This window comes from Saimiri boliviensis, chromosome 8, assembly GCF_048565385.1.
Source record: "Saimiri boliviensis isolate mSaiBol1 chromosome 8, mSaiBol1.pri, whole genome shotgun sequence".
Classification (NCBI taxonomy): Eukaryota; Metazoa; Chordata; class Mammalia; order Primates; family Cebidae; genus Saimiri; species Saimiri boliviensis.
This window is the reverse complement of record NC_133456.1, coordinates 27,121,169-27,135,340: the sequence shown is the minus strand read 5'-3', so window position 1 is coordinate 27,135,340 and position 14,172 is coordinate 27,121,169. Positions and strand designations below refer to the sequence as shown.

General features: G+C 47.9%; 1 protein-coding gene across 1 annotated transcript in view; it reads right to left on the bottom strand.

Annotated features, from left to right (window-relative positions):
* The window catches only part of ITGB5 (integrin subunit beta 5), a 124,852-nt gene that overhangs the window by 23,145 nt on the left and 87,535 nt on the right, over window positions 1-14,172 (bottom strand). Inside the window, exon 10 of the mRNA XM_039477282.2 lies at window positions 8,889-9,318. Within this exon, the coding sequence (XP_039333216.1) occupies window positions 8,889-9,318 (430 nt within the window). The remainder of the gene's footprint in view (window positions 1-8,888; window positions 9,319-14,172) is intronic.

Here is a 14,172-nt window from a genome sequence, read left to right as displayed (position 1 = left end):
AGGTTTCCTTGGAGCAACTTGGAGCAACTTCCAGACTCAAGGGAGCTTTTGCATCTGGGTGGAGCTCTTAGGTCAGTGCTCTGAGCATGACAGACACTCACCCCAAAGATCAACATAGCTCCATCCAGACCTGCCCCATCTTGCCAGAGGCACTAAACAGCAGAAGCCAATGAATAACCAACTATGTCAAAGCACCTAAAGCCAAGACCAAACTCAAAGTGTCAGCTCAACCCCTAAGAAATGGAACAAAAGGAGCCTTAAGAATACCCATTTCAGCCACCAGAGGTCTCTCACAGTTTTAAATTTAAACATGGGAAATTTTCCAACATGTTACAATATCAAAAGGCTAATACCAACCACACCTCAAGCCTACATGACTAAGATTTTATCTTTGGCATTCTTAGGTCTTCCTAGTCTTTTCCTTTGCTTTTTTAATGTCATTATTTTCTTCAGAAGCCAAACCTCATGACCTTAAGGACCAGGCCTGAAGTTCAAAGGCACACACAGAACCCTCGCACACAAATGTTTGCAAACTTCTCTTCCTAAGTAGAGGGAAGGGGACAGTGACGGGAGGTCCAACACTTAGATTTTCAGAATCACAGGTGATTTGCTGCTTAAGATGTTTCTGGACACAGGATCTGAGCAGTAAGCAAAAGCAATGAAAAAACTCCATTTCCCAAGCTAAGCTCAGAGCACCTAGAAGGCAGGTTCTCAAAAATGCTTCCCAATCCTCTGTTTTTTGTCTTTCAAGATCTCAAAGAAGCCTGAATGGTAAAGGCAGAAGCATAAGATGATTCATGTTCCCATTCCTCATTTCTAGAAAGTTTCAAGAGAAAAAGTGGAAAATTCCAGGAGCAATAAAAATTTAGAAATTAATTCAAGACTGAAACTCCAGCTGTATATCCCTGGCAGCCAGTACAACATTTGGCTTATGAAGAATGCTCAATGAACTTTTGTTGAATGAGATGAATGCAGCAACCTGCCTAGCACAAAATGACCTTCAATGAGAGATCATTGTTTCTGTATTTGTGGCTACATTGTCTCAGATCAGATACTTACTAAGCTCTGGTTTTTCTAAAGCTGTGGTTTCTCCAACCACAAGCTGAAGAGGCTGGCTGACTCCAGAGATGAGCAGCCCAGCTGGCTCATGTGACTAGTTTAAAAGATGCATTATTTCATTATAGGACCAAGCTCTACATTTTGGTAACTTTTTGCCTTTCAAGTGAACTTGAGCAGTGGCTAGAAACAAATGGATTTTTTTTTTTTTTTTTGAGATAGAATCTAGCTCTGTGGTTCAGGCTGGAGTGCAGTGGTGTGATCTCTGCTTACTGCAACCTCCACTTCCTGGGCTCAAGCAATCCCTCTCACCTCAGCCTCCCGAGTAGCTGAGACCACAGGCACATATCACCAGTCCTGGCTAATTTTTTGTAGAGACAGGGTCTTGCTATGTTACCCAGGCTGGTCTTGAACTCCTGAGCTCAAGTAATCCACCCACCACCTTGGCCTCCCAAAGTGCTAGGATTACAGGTGAGCCACTGCACCCAGCCCTGGGAGAAAAATGTACTCAGTGTCCCTGGTGCAAGGAGCTTTATAGACACTGTCCCGTTGGTTCCTCACAACTCCCTTCTGTGGTAGGTTTTTCCTCCTTATTTGATAGATAATAAAAAATCTAGGTTTGTCTCATTCCAAAGCCATTTCCTTTCCACTAAATAAGGAGGCCTCCAAAGGCTTTTGCAGTATTCCCATGCAGGGGACGTGGAGAAATATCTCTGTGCTGGTTGATGACATCGTTTCTGGCAGATTTGCCTATGTTGTCATTGCCTAAGGAACATGCATTGTCCTCAGCCACCCTGTACATGGTATCCTGTCGAAATATTACTTCCACTCACAGGTGTCTCATTCCTTATGATGACAGTTATTGAAGAATCCTGGCCAGGCACAGTGGCTCATGCCTGTAATCCCAGCAGGATTAAGGGCTTGTAATCCTTGGCCCTTAGGAGGCCAAGGCGGGCAGATCATGAGGTCAGGAGTTTGAGACCAGCCTGGCCAACATGGTGAAACCCCGTTTCTACTAAAAATAAAAAATATAGCTGGGCATGGTGGGGGGGAGGGGGCAACTGTAATCCCAGCTACTCACTCGGGAGGCTGAGGCAGGAAAATCACTTGCACCCGGCAGGTGGAGGTTGCAGTGAGCCAAGATCACACCACTGCACTCCAGCCTAGACAACAGAGCAAGACTCTGTCTCAAAACAAAAAACAAAAAACAAAAAACAAAACAAAAACAAACAAACAAAAAAGAATCTGTAACAAATTCTGTTCTCAGAGCCATCATACTTGAGTACTCCAAAATGGAACAGGACTCTCCTGGCCCTCACGGTCATGTACATATTTAGGATTTCTATGCTACCAGGCGAGGGAAATTGCTACATTGGTTTCTGAAGCTCTGGCTGGAGGCTTCTTTTTGGAGAGAGGGGTCCTTTCTCTGGAAGATATATTTTGCATCCTTGTATTTGCTAAAAGCATCTGGGTAACCATCAGCAAACTGAGCAGAGATTAATGTATGTGAAAAAAACTGAAGATATTTCTAGGTGTTTCTATCAGAGGCACACAGTGATGGTGATCCTGCCAGGAGGTCCCTTTCCTGGAGATTAAATATGTACAGTCTAGGTTCATTCACAAGGTACTTTTAGCTCACGCCTGTAATTCCAGCACTTTGGGACACTGAGGTGGGAGGATCCTTTGAGCCCAGGAGTTCAAGACCAGCCTGGGCAATGTAGGAAGACCCTGTCTGTATTATGAAACAAATAAACAAATGGTACTTTTGGAAACCTCTGTCATTGAGGTCACCTTCAAGACAGTCCTGTAGCAAACCATTTGTGAAATATGCCAATTGCAATGACAGATACAGCAGCAAACCGAGCCCCCAGAACGGCTGCCAGGCTACTGATTCTGAGTGTGAACATTACATTTCTAAAGAAAACAATATAGATACGGTGAGAAACACTTTTAAACTGCATCTGGATAACTGTTACCATGGCAGGCGTTTTGTCTGGCAAGAGTCAAGAAGCCTAGTATGTAGCCTTAATCTCAGGAGTGCCTTTAACCAGACAGAGTTAACAGAACTTTGCTAAGTCTGCTGGGAACTGTTAGCCCAGACCCAGAACCCATGCTTGGATGCTGGCCCTGGTCTACTAGGAATTATGCTACTAGTGTTGTGCTTCCTTTTTTTGGTAACTTTTGGGAGAGAACTATAGATGCCCCTTGACTTCTAATTGCCTGCCACATAGTAATAAAAGATTCTTGCTCAAACGTTGGGTAAAACAAAGGTGAGATGTAGACAGGAGACCTTCCTTTGAGGTGCTTTTGGGATCTTACAGCCATGAGACCGAAAGGGCTCTGCTCAAAATTCTACCTTCTATTTGATTTAACTTTCCTCATTATGTGGAACCCAAGAAATAAGCTGACCATTAGCAAGTAAGTCAGTGTACTCCAGTGCAGTCATTTTAAGTGTAGAGAAGGCTGAAAGCATATGGGTTGAAGCTGACCTCAGCAATGTACCACAAGGGAGTAGCTCAAATCCCAGAAAACGCACTGTTTGGGCATAGAAACCAACAAAGAAACTCAAACAAAGTTTGAGCAAGAATCTTCTATTACATGAAAAACAAATGAACAGAACATGCCCCACTTCTCATACTTATTAGTAAAGAGAGTCTGAAGAGTCAACACAAGACTCAAAAGAAAAGAAACCCTCATGATGGCCCCAGGAAGCTCCCCTCAAACACACAGAAACAGTCTGTGGACAGAAGCATTCTCTAAGTCAAGCTGCTTCTAGAAACTACGGGGAGACACAGGAGCCCCAAGCTCACACACATTCCCGTGACAGTATGTCACAAAATAACAGAGTTCAATTGCTTCCAGACCGTAGTCGGATTTGTTCACTGCTCAATTTTGATGACGGATAACATACTGCAAACGTGTAATCTCTTGCACTTCTCCCCAGCCCTGTCTTGGTAGGGGCAAGGACTGTAAGCCTCCTATTGATAGAAAGTCCAGTGAAGTAGGAGTTTCTCTGGGGCGACCCTACCTATTCTGGCTCTAGCTCTGCCTCAGCCACTTCTTCAAGTGCACCCCTCAATCCCACTCTGAAGACAGACCACAACCACACAATTTCCTTCCAAGACAGGCTGCAGGAAAGAGGGGGTGTAACACTGTGAGAGAATGCTGAAGTCAGCTGCTTGGGAATCTCTGAGTCAGCACCTTCATGAGCAGAGTGGTGGCCGGGAAACAGGCTTCCCGGCCACAAGAACTCCAGATGTAGCCATGACCCAAGAGCTCAAAACCAACGCATGCAGTTCTGGAGTGGGAGCCCCAGGCTGACCACAGGTGCCAAGGACCCAGGGACTGGAATTCCTGACCTATCCATTCACAGCCCCTCCTGAGCTGTAAGGTTTGAGAGACAAGGAAGCGCTGGTGCTATAATACTGTGCAAGAAGTCACGGCATGAACATACGTTCAAGTCCTTCCCAGAGCTGGGCTCAGTTCGAGTCTTTCCCAAATTGTCAAACAACAATGACCTCACTCCAGAAATTATTTTCTCCAGAAAGACTTGGATAGCGTCACGTTTCAACTAGTTGTTGCTTTTAAAGTGAAGACATGGAGGAGGCTTGTTGGGGGTGCAATGGAAAGACACTCAAGACATTCTCATCAAGGATTTACTAAAAGTAATTTGACTTCAAGTGCTCCTTAGGATATAATATTATAAGGAAAAAAAACATGATACAAAATTGTATGCAGCCATAAACACACATACACTAACTCAGAAGAAAGTTTAGAAGGAAATAAACTAATCTCTTAACATAAGAGTGATGAAATTATGGATGATTTTAAAATTTCTATCTACTGCTCAGAATATTCTCGACCTAAGGCTACTCACCCAGCTGTCGGGCAAGGTCTTGACTGAGCACACAGCTTCAGAAGTGATGCAAAAGAAACAGCCTGGGTGAAAAGAGCTGATTGTCCGGTTTCCCAGATGGTCCAAATTACTCCTGGTCACCAAGAAGATGGACAGCACCAACTGGCTAAACATCCATCAACTTCCCTGTATTTTTCAACTTTTCTTTAGTAATTGTCTATGGCTTCTCCAGTGGGGAAGAAAAAAGACTTTCCATCTCTGCAACTTCAGGGAAGTTAGTAACCTGAGGCATCATCCATCTGGGAGCCTCAAGGGCTTGGCAAACCTCTGGTTTCTCTACCCCATGATGTGAGCATTTCTCGATCCCACAGGATTCTATGGGGTGAAGGGAAGAGAAAGAGAAAGAGACAGAGCAGCGGGGGCTTTTGGGTATGCGGTCTGGCAGAATTCTGTCATGCAAGATTAACTCAGGACTGTGGGTTCTGGTGATTGGGCAGAAAAGCTGCATGTTCACTCAGTTTTGGAATATTCCTGTTTCCAAAATGACCAGTTTTCCCTACTGAGAGTCACTCGTACCTGATCTCCCACTCATCTTGTGTCTCCCAGGCTCTGTACTCAGAGACATGCCAGTCTCAGAGAGACAGAGAGGCATCGTCCAACATGCAACCCTGTTGTCTCCTTCAGTTCTCAAAATGATGCAGAAACAAGTGGTGTTGGCCCATCTTAGGAGACAGGAAAAGCCAAAGTACAAGACAACCAAGGTCGTAGCCTGATGAACCGTGGAGATGAACCGTGCACATGGCACCTGGCTCGGAAGCCCTGACTCCCAGGCTGCATGAACACACACAGGCTTCTAAGATGAAGACATACCAGAGGGTTACTTCAGGCTCCTGAAGGGGAAGGAGGGACAGTACTGTCATGATTACTAATATCTCTTTACAAGAAAAACTGCTAAAAAAGCCTATTACAGACACTGCCAGGCTGCTTAGAGCTTTCACTGTGGGACTAAGAGGAATGGAAACTCCATTCCACCACCCTGGAATTTTTTAGGCAAAGCCCGGGGACTGTCTGGGGAAAGGCTGGCCCCTCCTGCACTCCGGGCACCAGCTGTGGCCCGCCCCTCTAGCACAGTGTGGCACTGACTCACAGAGGAGCCAGCACTGGGAGTGTCTTCCTCTTGTGCCAGGCAATGTGCTAGGTGCTTCACATACATCTTTTTCTCTCGTAACAACTCTGTGCCCAAGTCACACTAGCAGATATGGTATGATGGGATTTAGGCCCAGGCTTGCCACTATTGAACCCAAACTTTTTCTATTAAGCAGAAAGAACCACCCAGATAAACACCAACTGATCATCACTCTGATGGAGAAAGCGTTGACCCTGTTGCACGCTTGCCATGTCGAATCCTGATTTTTCCACCTGCTTTACTCTGTGATGACATTCCTAAGTCCTGCCCTTTCCAGGGCAATTCTAATTTTAGACGTGCTGGTTCCACGGCACCCATGGGTGTACTCACAGCAAGCTCTGCTCCAGGAAGCTTCCCTTGCTAACCCACGCCTGTGCAACCCTGTGTGGAGCTACGGTTCCTCCTCCCCTAGGGTAGAGTACTTGCACGGTCCTGGTTTGCTTCAGAGGCACCGTGTGCTTTCTTTCCCAGCTGAACCCTAAGTTCCTTTCAAATCCACCCATCCCGATTGGAAGACCATTCTCAAGGAGAGAACCCTAGAAACCACAGAATAAATAATGTGTAGAAGAAACTACAGCCCTGCCTAAAACAGTTTTACTTACTACCTTTGCAGGTGGCATGGTGTTGGATAAAATTTGAGACACAATTTTGATTTACTTAATCAGAATGCGATAGCAGGGTGGGAACTGCCAATTGTCATTTAACTGTAATCAATGTAAAGTCCTGTGTTTAGATTCAGAAAATTAAGTGCTCCAACACAATGCACTAAAAAAGTCCCTCTCCTTCTGAACCACAGTTCTAAATTTTAAAATAAATAAAAAGCCTCAAACTTTTGGAATCCCAGTTAAAAACAAGCTCAAGAGTGTTCTGTGATTATTTAACAGAAAGAAAAGGTGAGCCAGGCATGGTGGCTCATACCTGTAATCCCAGCACGTTGGGAAGCTGGGGCAGGTGGATCACCTGAGGTCAGGATTTCGAGACCAGCCTGGCCAACATGGGGAAACCCCACCTATATTTTAAAAGTACAAAAAATTGTCTGGGTGTGGTAGTGGGTGCTTGTAATCCCAGCTACTCAGGAGGCTGAGACAGGAGAATCACTTGAACCAGAGAGGCGGAGGTTGTAGTGAGCTGAGATCACGCCACTGCACTCCAGCCTGGGTGACAGAGCGAGACTTCCCCCAAAAAAAAAAGGAAAGAGAAAGAAAGAAAAAGAGAGAGGGAGGGAGGGAAGAAGGAAAGAAGGAAGGAAGGAGGGAAGGAAGGAAGGAAGGAAGGAAGGTAGGTAGGTAGGTAGGTAGGTAGATAGATAGATAGATAGATAGATAGATAGATAGATACTGTCAGGGTGCATCCGTGGAAGCAGAATGTCCAAATCACAGGAAACGAATGCTCCACTGCACCCTGGACCAAGCCCTCATCATCCAGCATGACAAGAAATATGCTAAATTCTTCACAAATGATAGCACCCTCAGAGAAGAAAGAGACTTGGGGTGTCTAACCTAGATCAGAAGAGAGAACAGAGAAACATAAAGAAGATTTTTGATGGTTGGCAGGTTGTCATATGGAAGGGGGACTCTAGAATGTGAGCCATTGGGTGGAAGTTATTGAGAAACAAATTTCTCTTCAATATAAAGAGGAACTGTGGGCCAGGTATGGTGGCTCACGCCTGTAATCCCAGCACTTTGGGAGGCCAAGGTGGGTGGATCACTCGAGGTCAGGAGTTCAAGATCTGCCTGGCCAACATGGTGAAACCCCATCTCTACTAAAATTACAAAAATTAGTCAGGTGTGGTGTTGGATGCCTGTAATCCCAGCTACTCAGGAGGCTGAGGCAGGAGAATTGCTTGAACCTGGGAGGCAGATGTTGCAGTGAGTTGAGATCGTGCCACTGCACTCCAGCCTGGGCAACAGAGCAAGACTCCATCTCAGGGAAAAAAAAAAAAAAGAGGAATTCTGCCAGAAAAAATAACAGCCCCCAAAGATGTCCACGATCTAATCCCTGGAATCTGTGACTGTGTGGCCTTACATGGTGAAAGAGATTGTGCAGGTGTGAGTAAGCTGAGGACCTGGGGATGGGGAGACCTCCCAGGGTTCAACTGAGGGTCCCTTGTAACTACAGGGGTCCATAGGAGAAGAAGGATGTGACAACAGAAGCAGATACTACTCTGCTGCTTTTGAAAATGGAAGAAGGAGCTACACGCCCAAGAATACAGGTGGCCTCTAGGAACTGGAAAAGGCTGCGACAGATTCTCCCCTGGAGCTTCCAGGAGGTGTGCAGCCCTGCTCACACCTTGATTCTAGCCAAATGAGATCCATTTCAGACTTCTGACCTCCAGAACTGTAATGGAATAAATGTGTATTGTTTTAAGCCACCAGGTTTGTTGTGAGTTGTGGGAGCAGCAACAAGATATGAATCCAATAGCTAAGAGGCAGATGGCCACTACCAGGCCCAGTGAGCTCCTCATCCCGGCAATCAAGAAGAGGCTGAACATCTCCACCTGTCAGGAATGCTGTGCAGACCAGTCCTGCACGAACTGGGAAGTAAGCTGGATGACCCACTGGCTGGTTCCTGACTCTGAGAGTCCATAATTTATAGCAGTGCCTTCTGCTTTTGAATTTCACACACTAGTCTCCACTTCCTGCCTAGGGTTGGCAAGTCTTGCCCACTGTCTTCTCCAAGGAGAGCCATGGTGGTGACACTTTCTACCACCACCTAGAGGCAGGCTTTGGGAGGATGTCCTAACAGCATCTGGGCCTGGCTCAGAGCTAAGTGATTGCTGGTGGCACTTACCTGAGCAGAGGACTCCCTTGTTCCTGGCACAGGAGAAGTTGTCACACTCACAGAAAGTCCCGTAGATCTTCCCAAACTCACTCTCGAAGCAGGAACACTGGTTGCAGCTGCACTCCCCACGCCCGCTGCACAGCGGCTTGCCCTCTGCCTCCCGGCACAGGTTCTGGTACACGCTCTGGTTCTCCCCATCCTGGCACTCGCACCTGGTGCCCAGGTAGCCGGGGTTGCACTCACACAGGCCGCAGACATAGGTCCCACTCCCACTGCAGCTGGCGCTATTGGGTTTCAGCCTCACACTGCAGCCACATGTGCAGTTATAGGTGACCCCCACCGCCAGGCTGTCCCGGAATCCCACTGGCCGCAGGGCAAACACGTGCTCCATGTGTCTGCTGGGGCAGCTTCGGGCCTCCACTGACACCTCAAAAGATGCCTGGGCAGAAGGAGAAGAAGGGACATCATGACTGGGGCAAGCCAAGGCCTCCCATTTACCCAGAGGCAGGGCCCTCGATGAAGAGCAGCTGTGAACTCCAGCTCTCTTGGTGTACACAAGTAGAACCACCGAGGTGGCCCGAGTAGGAAGAGACCTTAGAACCAGCAAGCTCCCACACTTCTTGGAAAAGAGGATGCTCAGGTGAGCTCACATTTGACGGGGAATTCTTTAACATTCATTATCTTTGCATCCTCAGACCCTGAGGAAATGGGCCTCTGCATAAAGGTACAGGGCTTCTTCCAGTTCACACAGTTCCCGTTCTCCCTTTCTTTTCTCTTCTGTCCTATCCTCTTCCCAGCCCCACTGCAGATGCCTCCTCTCTGCTCATTTAAAAAGTCATTCGGTAGATAAATGTTTCCTGGGCACTGCCTCTGTGCCAGGCACGATGTCAGAAGCAGAGGCATGATGGCACTCCTCTCACGGGGCGCTGGGTGAAGGGCACCTGCCTGGCCTGCCATAGAGAGGGCTCTGTGCCTGCTGGCAAAGGGCTGACTCCAGAGCTTGCTCTTCAAACACCCCCAAACCCCCCATGCCTCAATTCCTCCTCTGTGAGTGCTTATCACAGCTGCATCTTTCACAATCCTCCCATGCCCTTGAGGTCTTAAAAAAGAGTTGCCGACTGATGAAATGCACCATGCGCATGGATGGAGCTTTTCTTTTTAAACAGACTATGTAAGGAAGTGTTTCTAACTCAGGAGCTTCTCAGAGATTGCCTTGGAAACAGGCTCAAGGTGGGCCTGGCTGGGTGGCAGACAGTGTGGGAGGGACGCCTGCCAGCTGCCCACAGGGCTGGGATACAGGGAAAGCAAGGATGAGGCTTGATCTGATTCTTCCAGGAACTAGAGCCTGACTCCCCCACCCTCTCCTCCTCACCCCCCTGAGGAGAGCCATGTGGGGTTTGAATCACCCAGCAGGGCCCTTGGAGCAGGGCACTATGGAGTCTATGAAAACGCACAGACAGGTGGCTGGTGTGCCCTGATGAAATGCCATAGTGAAGTTTTACTCAGAGGTGGGTTCTCCGTTACTCCCTAAACAGACAGAGACCCAGCCTACCCCCCCCCCCCCACAGATGGACTCACTGCATCTGTGTCCAAACGTCTTTATTTTTGAAAAGGCTCCTCAGATCATTCTGAAGCTCAGAATGAGTTAGAAACCACTTTCAGCTATTACTATTCTTAATTCTATTATTTGGGTTGGACTAAAGCTAATTTTTTTTAAGACGGAGTCTTGCTCTGTCACCAGGCTGGAATGCAGTGGCATGATCTTGGCTCACTACAATCTCCACCTCCCAGGTTCAAGTGATTCTCCTGCCTTAGCCTCCTGAGTAGCTAGAATTACAAGCCTGCGCCACCACAGCCAGCTAATTTTTGTATTTTTATTAGGATGGGGTTTCACCACATTGACCAGGATGGTCTTGATCTCCTGACATTGTGATCCACCTGCCTTGGGCTCCCAAAATGCTCGGATTACAGGCATGCGCCACTGTGCCTGGCCATTAAAGCTAATTTTAAAAATGTCATCATTTACTTGCTTTACTGGACAATCTCCAGGTAACAATTTTTTTTTTTTTTTTTTTTGAGACATAGTCTCACTCTGTCACCTAGGCTGGAGTGCAGTGGTGCCACCTTGGCTCACTGCAGCCTTTGCCTCCCGGATGCAAGTGATTCTCCCACCTCTGCCTCCCAAGTAGCTGGGATTACAGGTGCCTGCCACCATGTCTGCCTAATTTTTGTATTTTTTGTAGAGATGGGGTTTCACTGTATTGGCCAGGCTGGTCTCAAACTGCTATTCTCAAGTGATCCACCGCTTCGGCCTCCCAAAGTGCTGGGATTATAGCTGTGAAGCACTGCGCCCAGCCCATGATGTTCATTTTTTGAGAACATTAAAAATATCTGTTTCTAAACATACAGATCCCTATTATTTGGAGATCTTTACTGCTTCTAAAAGGCCTCCCTCAGTTGCTGTGACACGTAGGGACACAGGGAGCGGGGAGAGGGTATAGGACTGAGCAGGAGGACAGATCCTGCTCTCTAAGTCCTGGAGAAAGTGCTGTGTGGCAGCAAACTTCTGTTTCAAAGGACTTGACAGCAGACACCCAGGACTCAGCACTAGCCAAGAAGCTCAACAGGAGCTGCTTTTGGGCAAGTGAGCTGATGATAGCTAGGAGTGCAGGGTCAGGAGACACTGGGAGGACCAGGCCAGCTGCAGACACCTTGGGCTAGCCCCACCTCACCTTCCATCTCTGTGGGGTGGGAAAAGTAGAGGGAGACAAAGGGGAGAGAGAGACTGACAAAAACAACCGTTTCAAGGCTAAGTTCCAAGGTCTTGAGATACAGGGAGGCTCTCAAGGTAAGGAAAGAAGATTCGATCCACTTGGACACTGAAATCGGTTAAAGAATAACACTAATAGGCCAGGCGTAGTGGTTCACGCCTGTAATTCCAGCTCTTTGGGAAGCTGAGGTGGGCAGACTGGATCACTCGAGGCCAGGAGTTCGAGACCAGCCTGGGCAACATGGAAAACGCCATCTCTACCAAAAGTACAAAAAAAATGTGCCAGGTGTTTTGGCATATGCCAGTGGTCCCAGCTACTCAGAAGGCTGAGGTGGGAGGATTGCTTGAGCCTGGGAGGAGGAGGTTGCAGTGAGCTGTGATCATGTCACTGTACTCCAGCCTGGACGACAGACTGAGTTCTTATCTCAAAAAGAAACACACACACACACACACACACACACACACACACACACACACACACAAATAGTTACTAGTTGCCAAGTGCCTACTATGTACCAGGCACTGTGCTGGACATTTGCACAAGTATCTCTTTCAAATGCCCCCAGAAGAAAGTGTCCTCATTTTATCAGAGAGAAAACATACTTGGTGGGGTCAGTGGATTTAGTCACGGTCACGCAGCTGATGAGGAGTGGGGCCAGGCCTAGGGCAGGACCTGTGCCCTCCTTAGCATATCAGCTCCTAGAAGGCACAGTGAGGTCTACCTCATCGGGGTATGAGGGGAGAGCCAGCCTAGCTTACTAAAGGGACCACTTCATGGTGATACCCAAAGTGGTGGCCAGAGGCACTCCACATCTTTCTGTCATGGGCTGGGAATGATTTGAGCTTGCAGACAGGATGGGAGTGGGGACTATGCCTGCCCAAAGCCATCCATCCCTTCTGAGGTCCAGAGAGCAACTTGCTTTCATCTCCTTTTACTACTTGCTTGAAGCTCCCACAACAGTGACATGCTCAAAGCTACCTGTAGCTTGCTTCAAGTTACAGCTGAAACCCTATACTCCTAGGGCTACAACTTGCTGGACTTGTGAAATGAAAAGCCTGTGCCCCACAGAGGCATGTGTAGGTCAGAAACTGAAAAGACTACAAAGGAATGATCTGGACCAAGAGCCGAGGGTATTTACTTATTGCAAGACTGTGGGGAGTGTACACCTGTGAGTATAATTCTCCCATGGAAACTTGCCTGCCTTGGGGTTAAAGCAATGAAAGAGAGAGTTAAGTCTCCTGAATCTTGCTGATATGTCTGTGTTTGCCTGGGAGAAAGTGGGAGGTTAGGGAGCCCCTGAAGTGCTGGCACCTGATCACCAGCATGTAGAAACACTCACACACTGTCTGCCCAGCTGGGCAAGCAAGGAGGGCCAGGCTTTCAAGCAGGTTCTGAGGCCTTCCCCAGACAAGGCTTCGGTCCAAGTGAGGTGCTATCTGTCTGGCCCTGTGCAGCCTGGAGTGCAGCCAGATGCCTGATAACCAGAGAATGTTCTGTCTATTTCAGCCACTGGGTCTCAGCTCCTGCTGGGCACAGGAAGTGCTATAAAAAGCACTTCAGGACCAGCAAGGAAATCTGTTCATTTACCCCTCCTTTCAGAGGCTCCATTTTTCCTACTGGATTTGGAAAGAATCCAGACAGGCTGGAAGGCAGCTGGAATAAGGCCTCTTCAAGTCCCTGCCCTGATTCCTGAGGACTTCAGCTGATACTGAAGGTTCCCCAGTTCCCAGAGACTTTCATTCACCAGCTCTAAGATTCCAGAGGAAGGTCACAGACACAGCAGCCCTCCTGCCTGGTCTTGTTATTTGAACTTCATTGGGATGCTTCTGGTTCCCCTGTGGGGCTGCTGGCCAGATGCACTCTTTCAAAAGGGCTGCCCAGCCCCCACACTGAACCCACCAAATCCAGGGCTTTCCTATGCAGATGACAAATCTGCTCAGATCTCAACGAAAAAGGAGCTGGGATGGGCACAGGCTACAGGGCCCCGGGGAGTGGACAGGAGCAGGAACGGGGTGCTGTGGGAAGCCCATGATGGGGTTCACTGGCTGCTTTGTGCTGGGTATCCGTGCTAGCCTCACAACCAGCCACTTGCATACTGATTTGTTGAAGCCAGTTCCTGAGTAAACTGACTCCTGGTGGTTGGTGTAGGATAAAGGGAGGAAAATTAGGGAAACAACTGAAATCAATGGGAAAGAGAACATCACTGGATTTGGGGCTTTCAAGGTTTGATTTAAGCCATATTTCTCTTTGAGGACATCCCTGACCCTCAGCCCCTGCTACCTCTCCTGCTTCTTGCCAGATATCTGTCTTGACCCAGAGCACACAGGGTTGTCACAGAACCACAGCCTGCACCCCCTCCACCTCTGCAGGGAGCTGTGATGATGAGGAGATGAGGTCCACCTGGCTGCCACTCACCAGCTGGCTCAAGGCTGCCCCTCACATGGGCCGTGTCCTCGTCCACAGGTCAGACACTGAGATCCCTGATGACAGCTAAACCCTGCCTGCTTTTCCTAATACCTCTT